We start from the raw sequence: 12,458 nt of genomic DNA on the forward strand, positions 1-12,458 counted from the left end.
CAATAAATATATTCCTTTATTTATATGGAAATATGCAAAATCTTAGTTTTGAAATGACGTCACCTGTCCGGGTCCAATGTGGTTGCAGTCGGCGTTGGGGCTGCAGCCTCCGCGGGCTTCCGTCCGGCAGTTGTTGACCTCCACGCACACGCGCCCGTCGCCCGTCCAACCCTCCACGCACACGCACGACACCTTGCCCGGAGACACGTACACGCACTCCGCCTGCAGACGGGACGCCGGTTGGGGCCGGGTTTGCGTTCGTGCGCTCAACGTCGCCCTCGCGAAAACGCCACGGCCACAAAACGTACATTTCATCTCGGAGGGGTCCAAACCGGGGCCCGGGGGCCACCAACGGCCGCCCCGCGACACATTCCCAAAAGATATTTGCTATATATACCGCATGCACATATGTGGTCTAAGAGAGGACGTTTAAAAGCGCTTTGGCGAGCAAACGCGCGACCACGTTGCTGAGATGACGCGGCAGGAAGGATTCTCCTCACGCTAGCATGGCAGCCTCCTCGGCCGCTCTTCAGGCAGCGGTTGACGGCCGCGCACGAGTGGCCGTCGCCTTCGTAGCCGTCCCGGCAAACGCACCTGCCGGCCGCAAGGTTAAGGGCAAAATACGATCAATGCATACAAATAAAGTCAACGGTACAAGTAGAAATTGCTTCTGATGAAATTCATTCCCAGGGGAAAAGTCAATGGGAGTAACTGGGGAATAAAACAAAGCGCCTACGTGCTTTGCAGGCCGTCGTGCGTGCAGTAGGCGTTGACGTGGCAGTGCTCCATCAGGCCGTCGGCGTTGCACGGCGTGGCCGCCTTATCGCAGAGCTCGCCGGAGAACCCGTCCAGACAGGAGCCGCGCCGGCACGCGCCGCCGCTGCCGGGCCGGTTGTCGCACACGCCGTGGACGCAGCGGCACTCTGGAAAAGGGGGCGCGCCGAAGAATTAGCGATCGGGGCGGGGCGGGGCGGGGCGCGAGGGGGCGGCACCTTCGTCGCAGCGCTCGCCGTGTTTGGACGGGTCGGAGCAGATGTGGCAGGCCACGCCCTCGAAGGGCGCTTGGCAGCTGCAGGAGCCGTTGCCGCGGATACCGTCCCAACACTGCAACGCGCCAAATTTGATAAACACAACAGTCTGTTGCTGTGTGTTTGCGTGTAGATTTTACATGTGAAGGATGGCTTGGTGTGTGCTCTGAGTAAGAAAGTGTGTTTTTTTGTGTGTGTGTGTGTGTGTGTGTGTGTGTGTGTGTTTTGTTTGTGTATTAGTGTGACCTTTGGTGCATAAGTGTGCAAGAAAAAAAATGTGTGTTTTTGCGTTTGAGTACATTTTGGTTGTTAGGAAAGTTTTGTGTGTGTAGCATGTGTCAGATAGTGAGTCATCGTATATTTGTGTGTACATTTTGGATGTGAGGAGTGTTTGTAAATGTGGTGTGTATCAAATAGTGAGTCATTGTGTTTTGTGTGTCAATTTTGGATTGCAACTGTGAATTTAATCCACACATTTTTGTATGTGTGTCGTGTGAGAGTGAGTCTGTGTGTTTAGGTGTGTGTGTGTGTGTGTGACGGATAGTGAGCCATTGTGCGTGTAAATTTTGGGATGTGAAGAATGTGTCAAGCTTTGCGGAAACGTAAGCAAACTGATATGCGAGTAGTTATTTCACTGCAGTATCAAGCTTCTACCAGCAGAGGGTGCTAAAAGTCACGCAGTGCTCAAATTGACTGTAAAAGGGTGCTGACAAATATTTTCTCTTGACTCTTATTCTATTAAAATTCTAGTTGAATGTTGAAAGTTGAATGTTTGCCGACCGTTCCTTTGTCGTAGCAGGGATGCTGGAATCCGCCGATGCAGGGCTTGCAGTCGGGCCCGAAGAAACCTTTGCAGCACTCGGGCGTCTGAGGCGGAAGGCGGAGGCGCGAGCGACAATTAGGCGGCGTACCTCAAACACGGACAAAGAAAGGCCGCGGCGACGCACCCGCGTGGTGACGTTGCAGTACTTGGCGCAGCCTTTGCTGGGCGAGCGATGCAAAGGCGACGGCGTGTAGTCGCAGCCGATGGCGTGCGTGTCCTGGAGCGCACGGGAACGTTGGTGGCCCTTTCGCACGCGCGCGAGCGGCAAAAAGGCCAGCGCTTACCAGTTGGGCGCTGCCCTCCGGACAGGACGTCTCGTACAGGTAGCTGCAGTGAACGCACGGGCCCTGGAAGCAACGACTTGTGTTCACTTCAACAAAGTTGTATTCAATCATGACAGTGCGCATACCAGGACAACATAACACACACACACACACACACAAACAAAGCATACAAGATCGTGCAAAGAAATCACCAGAACGTAGCAATGAGTTGCTTCATGTTCCGATTCATTTGCTCTTCGTTTGAAAAGTCAGGGCAGGGCACTCAACAACATTTGTGTAGTAGTGTGCGTGCGCTGTATAAAACTGTGTCTGTTGTGTGTAATCTGCGTGGATTGTTTGGATGAATTTGAGTTTGTGTGTGCCTTTGAGTGGGTATTGGCATATACTATGTGTATCTGTACAAGCCTGTGTGTTTGTAAGTGCATGTGTGTGTGGGTTGTAAGTATGAACTTTTGTTTGTTTTGCAGGAGTGTGTGTTAGCGTATCGTGTCCTTACCTAAGTGTGCGTATTTGCAAACGTAGCTGTGTCTGTGTTTTGTTGGTTGGTATTTTGTTTTGTGTGCGTTTGTATAATTGTGTGTGCCTGTACACATGTATGTGGCGGCGTGCGCGCTTCTCACTTGCGTGATTTGGCTTTGTACGCGATCGCATCTGTGCGGCATGACGGGCAAGATGGAGTCTGGGTAGAGGAGGCCGTCCACCACGTGGATGATGCCGTTGAAGGCCCGCTTGTTGGGCGAGACCAGTCGCACGCCCTTGTCTCCCAGCACTACGTCGCCCTGAGGGAGGCGGAGGGCGCCGACGAGTCACGCGGGCCCGCCGGGGTCGCGGCGCTTTCCCACCTGCTCGGACGCGGAGATGCCGAGCAGCTGATTGGCCGCCGTCTCGATGCGCGGGAGCGACGTCAGGTCGTCGGACGTCAACTGCAAAGAAACAGCGTCCTTTTGTGCACGTTAAGCCGGTATGCCACTTTGGATATACTTTAGGCTTTGTTTAAGGTCGCCGGAGGTCGCTACAGGGTCACCAGAGGTCGTTACGGGGTCACCAGAGGTCAAGGAAACTTTCAACGTGCTCCAAATTTCGCTGTGACAATCGTGACGTCCGGCGACCTAGTGGCGACCTCTGGCAACCTTGAACAAACCCTGGAGTAGATCATTTTGTGCACATTTTGTGCATTTTGTACTTTAAGCCCGCCGGTGAGAGACTAGCTTAGCTCATGCGCATCCTTACGCTGCCCTTGGTATAGATGTGGTTCCGAAGAAGTTCTTGTAGTTTGCCTTTGGCCTGAGGACAAAAACAAAGCGCTTTGGGCGTGGGCCAAATGCGCCGAGGGTCCCGAGAGCAAGCGGGCCAGTACGTGATTGAGCATGTAGAGGATGCTGCCGTCTCGGGCCTTGTCCACGGCCTGGTTGCTGGGGATGAAGACCGTCAGAGGGCCCGGCCCGTTCAGGGGCAGCAATGTGCCGCAATTCTGCGCAAATAAACAAATAAGCACTGATGTATACATATATATATAGATATAGATATATATGTGAAAGGGCGACTTCTTTTTTTGCACTCACATCAACGAGCGAGAGGAAGCGGTTGAAGGCGGGCTCCTTTCGCACGACCTCCCCGATATTCAGGCCCGCAAATTCAAGATCCTCAAGGGAAAAACCAAAAAAATAAGTCAAGAAATGATTTTCCACGTTGTTGCGCGATGTTGTGAGGGGGACGGACCTCCGGAGAGGGAAGGGGCACGGGGGCGCCAGCGGGGGAACCCGCGACGGGCCGGTCGATGACGTGGATGACGCCGTTGGCCGCCGGCAGGTCGGCTTGGATCACTTCGTACGTGCGCGTCGGGTCGTGCAGCATGATGAAACGCTACCAAAAAATAAATAAAAAATCAGCAAACCCACCTGAATGCAGTTGTTCAAACTACAGGGGTCATGCCAAGCGCGTCCTGTGTGATGTCACTGCTAAAGTGCCAACGCCGCGCTAACAATGCTAACGCCAAAATATGTTTTTATGCGAGGATGCGCGATGTTAGCCGTAGCTTATGTCAATTTGATGTTTGTTAGATCTACAGTGTAAATAGATGAAAAAGATCCAAAGCGGAGGACCAAATGGATGGGAAAAACCTTGTTTCCTTTGCTCCTCATTTTGGCGCCGCCGTACATGTTGAACTCGCGGCCGTCGGCCATGTCGCGCAGGAGGTGCTGACCCAGGATCAGGTGGTTGCGGCACACCCTCTTCTCGTCCGCCGACTGCAAGCGCAAGACAGGAGCGGCGTCATCCCGCAACTTTGACGGAGCGCCCGACTCCGCCCGCGTACCGTCAGGGAGCTTTGGAGCAGAGGGACGAACGCCGTCAACGGTCCGTTGAGGGTCAGCAGCGAGAAGCAACCTTTGACTGAAACGCACGCAAGCGGCGGGGTTGACCTTAAAGCTTCAAATCTCACACGTTATTTATCCCCGAGCGCGCCGGTCCGCGGCCCGGTACCGGTCCGTGGATCATCCCGTACCGGGATGCGTGCGCCGCACCTGAAATCACGATGTTTTGGAACCGATTGAGTTTATCCTTTAACGGTGCATTCGCTTGCGCTTTGCTCGGCTTGATCTTTGTTGTTTGGCGCCGCCTCTGGCCGCTCTCGGTATTACATGTGTCGCAACAACTTGTGACAGCGGATATCATGCTAGCTAACGTTAGTTCTGCCATCCTAGAGCGAGAACAACGCCGACATCGGAGTCCCGTTTGCGAGCTAACGTCGACCGGCGCGCGTGCGATACCGAAGAGATCGACGGCCCCCGTGAGTTTTTCCCTCTGGGGTCCGTTGCGGTTCAGGTCCTGCAGACGATCCATCAGGTTGCCGTAGCAACGGCGCCCGTCGCCGATCTCGCCCGCCATGCACAGGCACCTGAGCCCGGGAAGGCCGTCAGTGGCGGGACGGGGGGTCGGGGGAGGGGGGGGCGCGCCCGACCCACCTGGCTTTCCCGTCCAGTCCGGTCTGACAGACGGCCGACGGGTGGCAGGTGTCGGGCGAGCAGGCCGAGAGCAGCCGGCAGCCGCCCTCGGCGCCGCCGCGCCCCGCCGGCGTCATGCCCGACATGCACCGGCAGGCCGCCTGCGGGACAAAACGGGAGGTGGGCTGGTGCCGGGAACCCCGACTCACCTGGGGGCTCACCTTGTTGGGCCCCTTGAAGACGCAGACGGTGGAGTTGAAGGGACAGCCGCCGTTTTGGACGGCGCACGGATTCTTGGGCACGCACACGCGACCGTCGCCCTCAAAGTCGGCCTTGCAGGCGCAGCTGACCTTTGACCCCTGCGTGGAGCACTGAGCGTTGACGCCGCAGCTGCCCGTCACGCATACGCCTGCGGACACCGTGGCGATATAATAAGCATTCATCGCTTTACATTATTTATTAGTATTTTTGATCGTTATTCATTTCATGATATCGGTTTTTTTTTTTTGCCAATTTTTCTATATTTTCATAATGCGCATTATTACTGTTGTTATTTTTGTATTATTGACAGCGGCAAGCGAATGTAAGAAAAGCGGCGGGCTTACTTGCGCATTTGTTCTGCGCCGACTTCCTGAATCCCGGCAAACACTGGCACGTGGCGCCGTCTCCTTCGCCGGCGCAGTACGAGTTGGCGCCGCACGCGCTGCACCGCTTGCTCACTAAGCAAACGCCAGAAAAACACAAACAATTAGCAGAAGCTTGCTAGTATATTAGTGGAAGGTTGTAATTCTATTGTCAAGAGACTCTTTAACATATATAACATATGATTTTTTGATTAAAACCTGAGATTTTTGTATTTTTTTATTTAAAAAAGAACAATGAAATATTTTTAATTATATTCAATCGTAAAATGAATCATAAAATTGTGAGGTATCATGTTATTTTTTCGTCTTTTTCCGTATTACTTATGTTTGATTAAATTAATATTTAAATATATATTGAAATGAAAGTAAATAAAAGTAAAATGATTTTTTTTTCCAATCAATGCCAAAGCATATATTTTTTTGTATGTTATTTATGTATTTATTTGTATTATTTTTATTTATTTACATATTTTTTGATTTTTAATTATTTATTTGTTTTATTTATTTATAGTTTCATTTTTGTATTATTTATTTATTATGTACTTAACTGTGTTTATTTATTTTATTATACATTTATGTATTTATTTATACATATTGTTTTTTATCAACTTTTTATTAATGTATATTATGATGTTCTTAATTGTAATACATAGAAATGTAATTTTCTTCCTGAAGTGTTTGACATGCTATTTTAGATCTTGATTTTGATATATTCATATACAGTATACGGATTCATTGTAAATCATTTGTAAATAAATACAATGAAATTGCTATACATATATATTAGTGAATGAGCTTGCATGCAGAAATGCGTCGCGGTAAGAGAGCAGAACGCACGTCACCTCGGTCACATCGCTTCCCCGTGTACGGCGGCTGACAGAAGCACTGGCCGCTGCCCTCGGGGCCTTGCTCGCACGTGCCGTGCTCGCAGTCGCAAGCTGGCGCAAAACAAGCAGGACAACGCGCGTGGCGGAACATTCGTATGGCGCGCGGTATGGCGACATGACGTGACCTCTGACCTTTGTCACAGTTGCTGCCAAACGTGTTCTCCTTGCTGCAGGTCTGGCAAGCGAAGCCGCCGAAGCCTTCCTGGCAAGACGAGGCGGCGGGAGCGGGCGTTACACAATGACAAATGGCAGGAACATGGAGTATTCACGGCAGCAAAAGGCGGGAGGGTTAGCAGGAACATTCAAGTGTTGCGCCACGAGTTAAAGATCTGTGAAAGCAGCTGGAACAGGTAATGAGGCAGGAACAGAGAGGAGAAAAAGGTGAAACAGGCATGAGAAGCAGCAGGAACACAAATAACAAGTGCAAAGGCTACAGGAACAAGGAGTAGCAGGTACAAGCATGTGTAGAGGCAGGAGTAGGCATGAGAAACACTGGGAACAGGAATAAAAAGCAACACTAGGAATAAGAAGCAGCAGTAACTGGTTGAATGATGAGGCGCAAACATGAGAAGCAGAAGGAAAGGAATAAAAAGCTGAATGAGAAGTAGCAGGAAGAGGAAAACAAAGCAGCAAGAATAAGAACAAATACAAGAAGGACTGGAATAAGACATACCAAAAAGAGGCATTAGAAGCAGCGAGAACAAGAGTAAAAAGCAGCATGGGAACCAACGGGAACAGGCATACAAAGCAACGGGAATAAAAATCGAAACGAAACGACGAGAACGGAAATAGGAAGATGCAAGAAAAAGCAGCAGATGCAGACATGTGAAGCAACAGGAAGAGAGACGTAAAAAGCCAGCAAGAAGAAGAAGCTACAGCGGGAACAACAAAAAGCAAAAACAGCGATTACAAGCATCAGGAACGGGAATTAGAAGCAGCAGGAACAGGTATGAGAGCTACAGGGACGGGCAGGAGAAGCCATCGCGCCAGCCACACAGGAACGGCACTGACGTCACAGACGCAGGTCCCGTTGCCGAGGTCTCCGTCCATGCAGGTCCCGTGGAAGTTGCAGGTCTTCCCCGACCAGCTGGGACAGGCTGCGGGCCGCATCAACGACATCGGGGTCACTTTCAAGCATTTTGCACTGCAGGAACTTTGACCGCCGACTTCCGAGCGACTCACGGAGACAAAGCGGCCCCCAGTGCTGCGGGCAGCATCTCGGCTGCATGAATTTCTTGACGCATAGGCGTTGACAGCCGTCCAGCGCCACAGCCTTGCCGCCGATCTGGACCACGTAGCTGCAGTTGCTGACGCCGCCGTTGGTGAAGCCGCGCGGGCACAGGCTGCTGGTCACCGCCGCGCAGGATGTGCACTCCGTGTACACGTCCATCCTCTGCGGAATGTCGCAGCGGCCGGGGGGCGCTGAGGTCTGAAGCAGGAAGAGGGTCAAAATCAATAGGAGCAGTCACAGGGTTGGCATGAGGAGAAAGAGCAATATGAGCTGGATCTGGCAACAAAACTGACGGGATAAGGAACGGAATTGGATGAAGCTGCGATACTAGCAGCGAGCAGGAACAGGATCATTGGAAACAGTGACAGTAACGGGGTCATGGGAGCAAGCAGAACCAGGCAATTACACCCAACAGTCACGGACCACGGTGCAATGGAAGTGATAATATGATTAGGGAGCAGGAACAGTAACAGGAAGCAAGAAGTAAGTAACAGTAACAGGCGGGAACAAGCTGTAGATGCAAAATAAATGGTTCTGGAAGGGCTGCAAAATTCTTTTGGCAGCAATACCCATAGGATGCAGGAAGATCAACGGTAGAAGCAACAGTCCGAAGCTGGAGGATATAAACAGGCGAAATCAGAGAAAGTAATCCCAGGATAAGTGAAGGTGCCCGTAACAGGGTCAGAAGGGCATCTAGTTTGACTAAAGCAGGAAAAGTGTCACAAGAAGGAATAGTGACAGGCAGAAATGGCAGGAAGACGTTCTGTGGGAGAATGCAGGAACAGGCAGTAAAAAGTGGACCGCTAAAGCAGACACACATCAGTTAAAGCAACAGGAACAGGTACAATTTCAGAGACGTTTTTGTTTCTGGAAAAAAAGAATTATTGATTTAAATTAGAAAAAAATAGCTCATTTAATTAAAAATAAATTAGAAAAAAATACAGATTAAAAAAAATGAAAAAAAAAATCATTCATCAGTAAAAAACAAAAAACTAAACAATTATGTAACATAATATACACTTTGTATTACATGTTATTATACATAAAATAATAGTATGGATTATTTCCAAAATATTTTAACATACAATGTTCATATTTACTTTTCCCTTATAAAAAAAAAACAGCTCTTGGAAAAGGTATTAATATTGTAATGATAAAATCAAAAGACAAATGTAAGCTTGTAACAATATGACCTTACTCTTATTTTTTCATTAAAAATATAACACGATAAAAAGTCAAATGTAAGCTGGTAACAGTATGGCCCTACCCTATCATTACAAATTGATCTCAGATTTTTTTCAACATTTACACTTAATATTGAATACGAATATAGACGATATTTAATTTTCAAGGTTTCTAAAATAACTTAAAATACACGTTTCAAAAATTTCACGTGAAGACTAATCCGTATAACACCCCCGAAAAATGATAACCCAATGTTTTTTTTTTCATCCCTCCAAAAAAAAAGTCCTGTTTTGATTTCCTGCCAAACAAAACGACATGCTGATAACGTGCACTTGTTTCCACCATTGCGCCAACCTTGTAACGCAGACTTTTAATCTCCCAAAAGAACAAAACGTAAAACGGCAAATATTTTTCTTGTTAGTTTGTGTTACCTGAATTTGAATTGAAGTTTGCAGGCGTAGCAGTTGCAGTAGCAGTAGCAGCAGCATGCTTGAAAAAGGCTCGAATCCCGTCGAGAGGCGGGAAAAACTCGATCTCGCACTACGGGGGCACAATTAAGTCAATGGGAAAAAAAACTGTTAAAAAATGTCTAGCGCTGTTGCGGCAAAAGTGTGAAGAAAGTGAGCAGGCGAGACCCGAGGCGAGCTGGGGCCCTCATGTCCACCCCGCGCTCTGGCCCCTCCCTCTCATTTCCAGCGAGGAAGAGGCGGGAGGGCAGATAACAAAACAAAAAAAAACGCTGCGGCCTGCTACTGTACTACGACCGTACTCGTTTCATTTTCATTTTCAGGTGGGGAAATCGCTCGGGAGACTTTTAGGCTCATTGGCGGCGGCTACCTCCGTTCTCAATCGCAACCGAGAAATTGCACCAACAAACAAAAACAAAACTCGAGTGAAAATTCAATTTCATCATTTGATAGCAAGTTTTAGCAAGTCTCTCATGATGTTGTTTGTTCGCTTTAATGCAAGAAAACATTTGTCAATTCAAAAATCCAAACAAATAGTTTCAACTACATGAGTATATATATATATATATATATATATATATATATATATATATATATATACATATATATATACTTTGAAGTGGCTGAGCATCCGACTGGACTGTTGGGCAGCGTTTTTTCAGGCGTCCGGCTTCCAGGCCCGAGTTTTGCGGGCAGATCGCACGAAATCCTCCGCTCCTTCCTGCCAGGAAGTTTGGGGCGGATTTCCCGGCGGCGGCGGTCCCCGCGGGCCGCCGCATTTCCTCGTGCCGACGGGGCAACAAGAAAGAAAGGAATGCCGAAGCACTTTCTTTCCTGCCTTTAACGCCGACGCGGGCTTCGGGCCGACGGGGGGGGTCAAAGCGCACGGCGGCAGGAACAATAGCAGGAAGCGCGCGGACGCTTGTTTTCCCACCTACTGGGACGCGGAACGGCCGGGCGAATCAGCACTTTTTGCGCTTTATGGCGAGTCATCAACCGCGGCTCCGCCCCCAGGTCCAAAACCCTTTGTGTCACGGCGGAAAGTTCGGATAGCTCCAAACGACCCCACGAAGCCAACGGTGTCCCCAATCTACGACTCGGGTTAGGGGTTATGAAAATTTGCATCGCCGATGACGATGTGCATCCAATTCAAAATGAACAAAACACAAGCATTAAATTGTTTCAGGATGTAGTTAATTTTCTCTTCGTTTGAAAAGAAAGCCATGCTGTCAGCACAATAAATCACTTTTGCTGACACGTGAAGAAACACAGTTGAAATCCCGAAGTGGCTTCATGTAGCTCAATTTGAGATTCAGCAATAAATCGCCTCATGTTCCAGTTAATTTTCTCTTGATTTGAAAAGAAAGCTCTGCTGTTCCTGTCACGGCAATAAATCATCTGCTGATACCTGAAGAAACAGTTCAAATCTTGCATATACCCTGAAGTGGCTTGATATACCCCGAGTGGAGATTTAGCAGTAAATTGCCTCGTGTTCCAGTTAATTAGCTCCTAATTTGAAAAGAAAGGCGCGCTCTTCCTGTCACTGCATTCAATCGGATTTGCGGATCCCTGAAGGAACACATTTCAAATCTCGCGCATCCCTTGTAGTGGCTTTATGTCCCCCTATTTGACATTTAGCAATAAGTTCCGTAATGTTCCAGTTAATTTTCTCTGAATTTGAAAAGAACACCGTGCCGTTCCTCTCACCGAATTCAATCAGATTTGCTAATACCTGCGGAAAGGCAGTTCAAATCTCACGCGTCCCCTGAAGTGGCTTCAGCAACAACTTGCTTCATGTTCCAATCAACTTGTTCTTCATTTGAGAATAAAACCGCACCGTTCATATCTTAGCGTTAAATTCGATTTGCGCCGCCATTTGAACGGGATCATTTCAACGGCCCGTGCCTAGACAAACGCGGCGTGACAACGTCGGCGACAAGCACCAGATTAGAGGAGACAAAGGCGAGGACACGCTGATATTTTCTCGTGAGCGGGACCTGACGGCCGCCCGCCGACTTTGACGGCAAGACGGACAGGACAGATCGGAGGCTTTGATTCGGGGCCGACCTTGGCGTACGCGTGTCTCGCCGCACTTATCGGAGCCGCCGTTGCCGGGACGGCCCGATAAAGTTATGAGGCTAACCTCGATAAGGTTATCGCCGCCCGCCGGCCTGTTGTGCAAGCGCGCGCGTTGAAAAAGTTATGACAAGAGCGGCGCTGAACCCGACGAGGGTCTTCACCTCCCGAGCGCGTCCGTCAGCTAATCAACGACAAAAAAACGGCGGCAAAAGTTGACGGGGGCCGTTTACGAGCTCGCCACCACACAAACTTGGACTTTCAATCTCACGACCTTCCGAATTCACTTCCTGAAATTGTATTGACATTTTTCATCAAACATTACAATAGATGTGGCTGACCTTGATAATGTTGGACATTTTTAATTCCCGTGGAAAACTGTTTACAAGCTGTTTTAGTTATAATGTAACTTTTTAAAGGGACACTGTGTAAGATTTAGACCGTTTTTCATTCAGAAGGAAATTCGATGATTAGATATTTGAAAAACTTGCAAATAAATGTGTTCTTAGGGGATACAACATAAAAAATAAAAAAAAATGCGGAGAAGCGATCCACTAGGGCACAAGAAAAGGAGTGGACAAGTCCACATGGACACAAGCACAAAAAGTGATCGAGTCCAATCGGAAAAGTTTGCCAGAAGACGATTTTGTCATTCTTTACGGGCTGGTGGAAGGTGCGCCTTCGCCAGCGTGACTTTGTGCTGAGCGGACATTTCCTGTACAGTACGCGGAGCGAGCGTCCCCCAAAACGGAAACGGAGCGGCGCTCGGCGGCCGGCCTGAAAGGAAACGACAAGAAGCAGAAAGGCTGGAAAGGCGGCCGCGCTGCATACTCATCAAGATCGCGTACCAGCGCCGCCGGCGCTGATAGAAACTTGCTTATTTTGGTTTTT

At 49.0% G+C, this 12,458-nt stretch overlaps 1 protein-coding gene across 2 annotated transcripts in view; it reads right to left on the bottom strand.

Annotated features, from left to right (window-relative positions):
- The window catches only part of stab1 (stabilin 1), a 30,168-nt gene extending 20,505 nt beyond the window's left edge, over positions 1–9,663 (bottom strand). The window contains exons 1-24 of one of the 2 annotated variants that reach the window (XM_088422613.1): positions 9,456–9,663; positions 7,791–8,037; positions 7,620–7,705; positions 6,741–6,810; positions 6,564–6,659; positions 5,683–5,796; positions 5,299–5,486; positions 5,099–5,238; positions 4,904–5,031; positions 4,450–4,526; positions 4,256–4,381; positions 3,855–3,998; positions 3,698–3,778; positions 3,493–3,606; positions 3,366–3,419; positions 2,978–3,058; positions 2,756–2,914; positions 2,136–2,198; positions 1,976–2,068; positions 1,809–1,895; positions 993–1,104; positions 737–923; positions 501–594; positions 64–222 (exon numbers count right to left, since the gene is read on the bottom strand). In XM_088422613.1, coding sequence (XP_088278739.1) covers positions 64–222; positions 501–594; positions 737–923; positions 993–1,104; positions 1,809–1,895; positions 1,976–2,068; positions 2,136–2,198; positions 2,756–2,914; positions 2,978–3,058; positions 3,366–3,419; positions 3,493–3,606; positions 3,698–3,778; positions 3,855–3,998; positions 4,256–4,381; positions 4,450–4,526; positions 4,904–5,031; positions 5,099–5,238; positions 5,299–5,486; positions 5,683–5,796; positions 6,564–6,659; positions 6,741–6,810; positions 7,620–7,705; positions 7,791–8,037; positions 9,456–9,512 — 2,757 coding nt within the window. In that variant the 5' untranslated portion in view covers positions 9,513–9,663. Of the gene's footprint in view, positions 1–63; positions 223–500; positions 595–736; positions 924–992; positions 1,105–1,808; positions 1,896–1,975; positions 2,069–2,135; positions 2,199–2,755; positions 2,915–2,977; positions 3,059–3,365; positions 3,420–3,492; positions 3,607–3,697; positions 3,779–3,854; positions 3,999–4,255; positions 4,382–4,449; positions 4,527–4,903; positions 5,032–5,098; positions 5,239–5,298; positions 5,487–5,682; positions 5,797–6,563; positions 6,660–6,740; positions 6,811–7,619; positions 7,706–7,790; positions 8,038–9,455 lie in introns of those variants that run through there. The other variant, XM_088422614.1, reaches the window with a different exon arrangement.
- Between the last annotated feature and the right edge of the window lie 2,795 nt (positions 9,664–12,458).

The sequence above is a fragment of the Hippichthys cyanospilos genome, chromosome 9 (assembly GCF_059441005.1).
Source record: "Hippichthys cyanospilos isolate Australia breed blue-spotted pipefish chromosome 9, RoL_Hcya_1.0, whole genome shotgun sequence".
Taxonomy (NCBI): domain Eukaryota; kingdom Metazoa; phylum Chordata; class Actinopteri; order Syngnathiformes; family Syngnathidae; genus Hippichthys; species Hippichthys cyanospilos.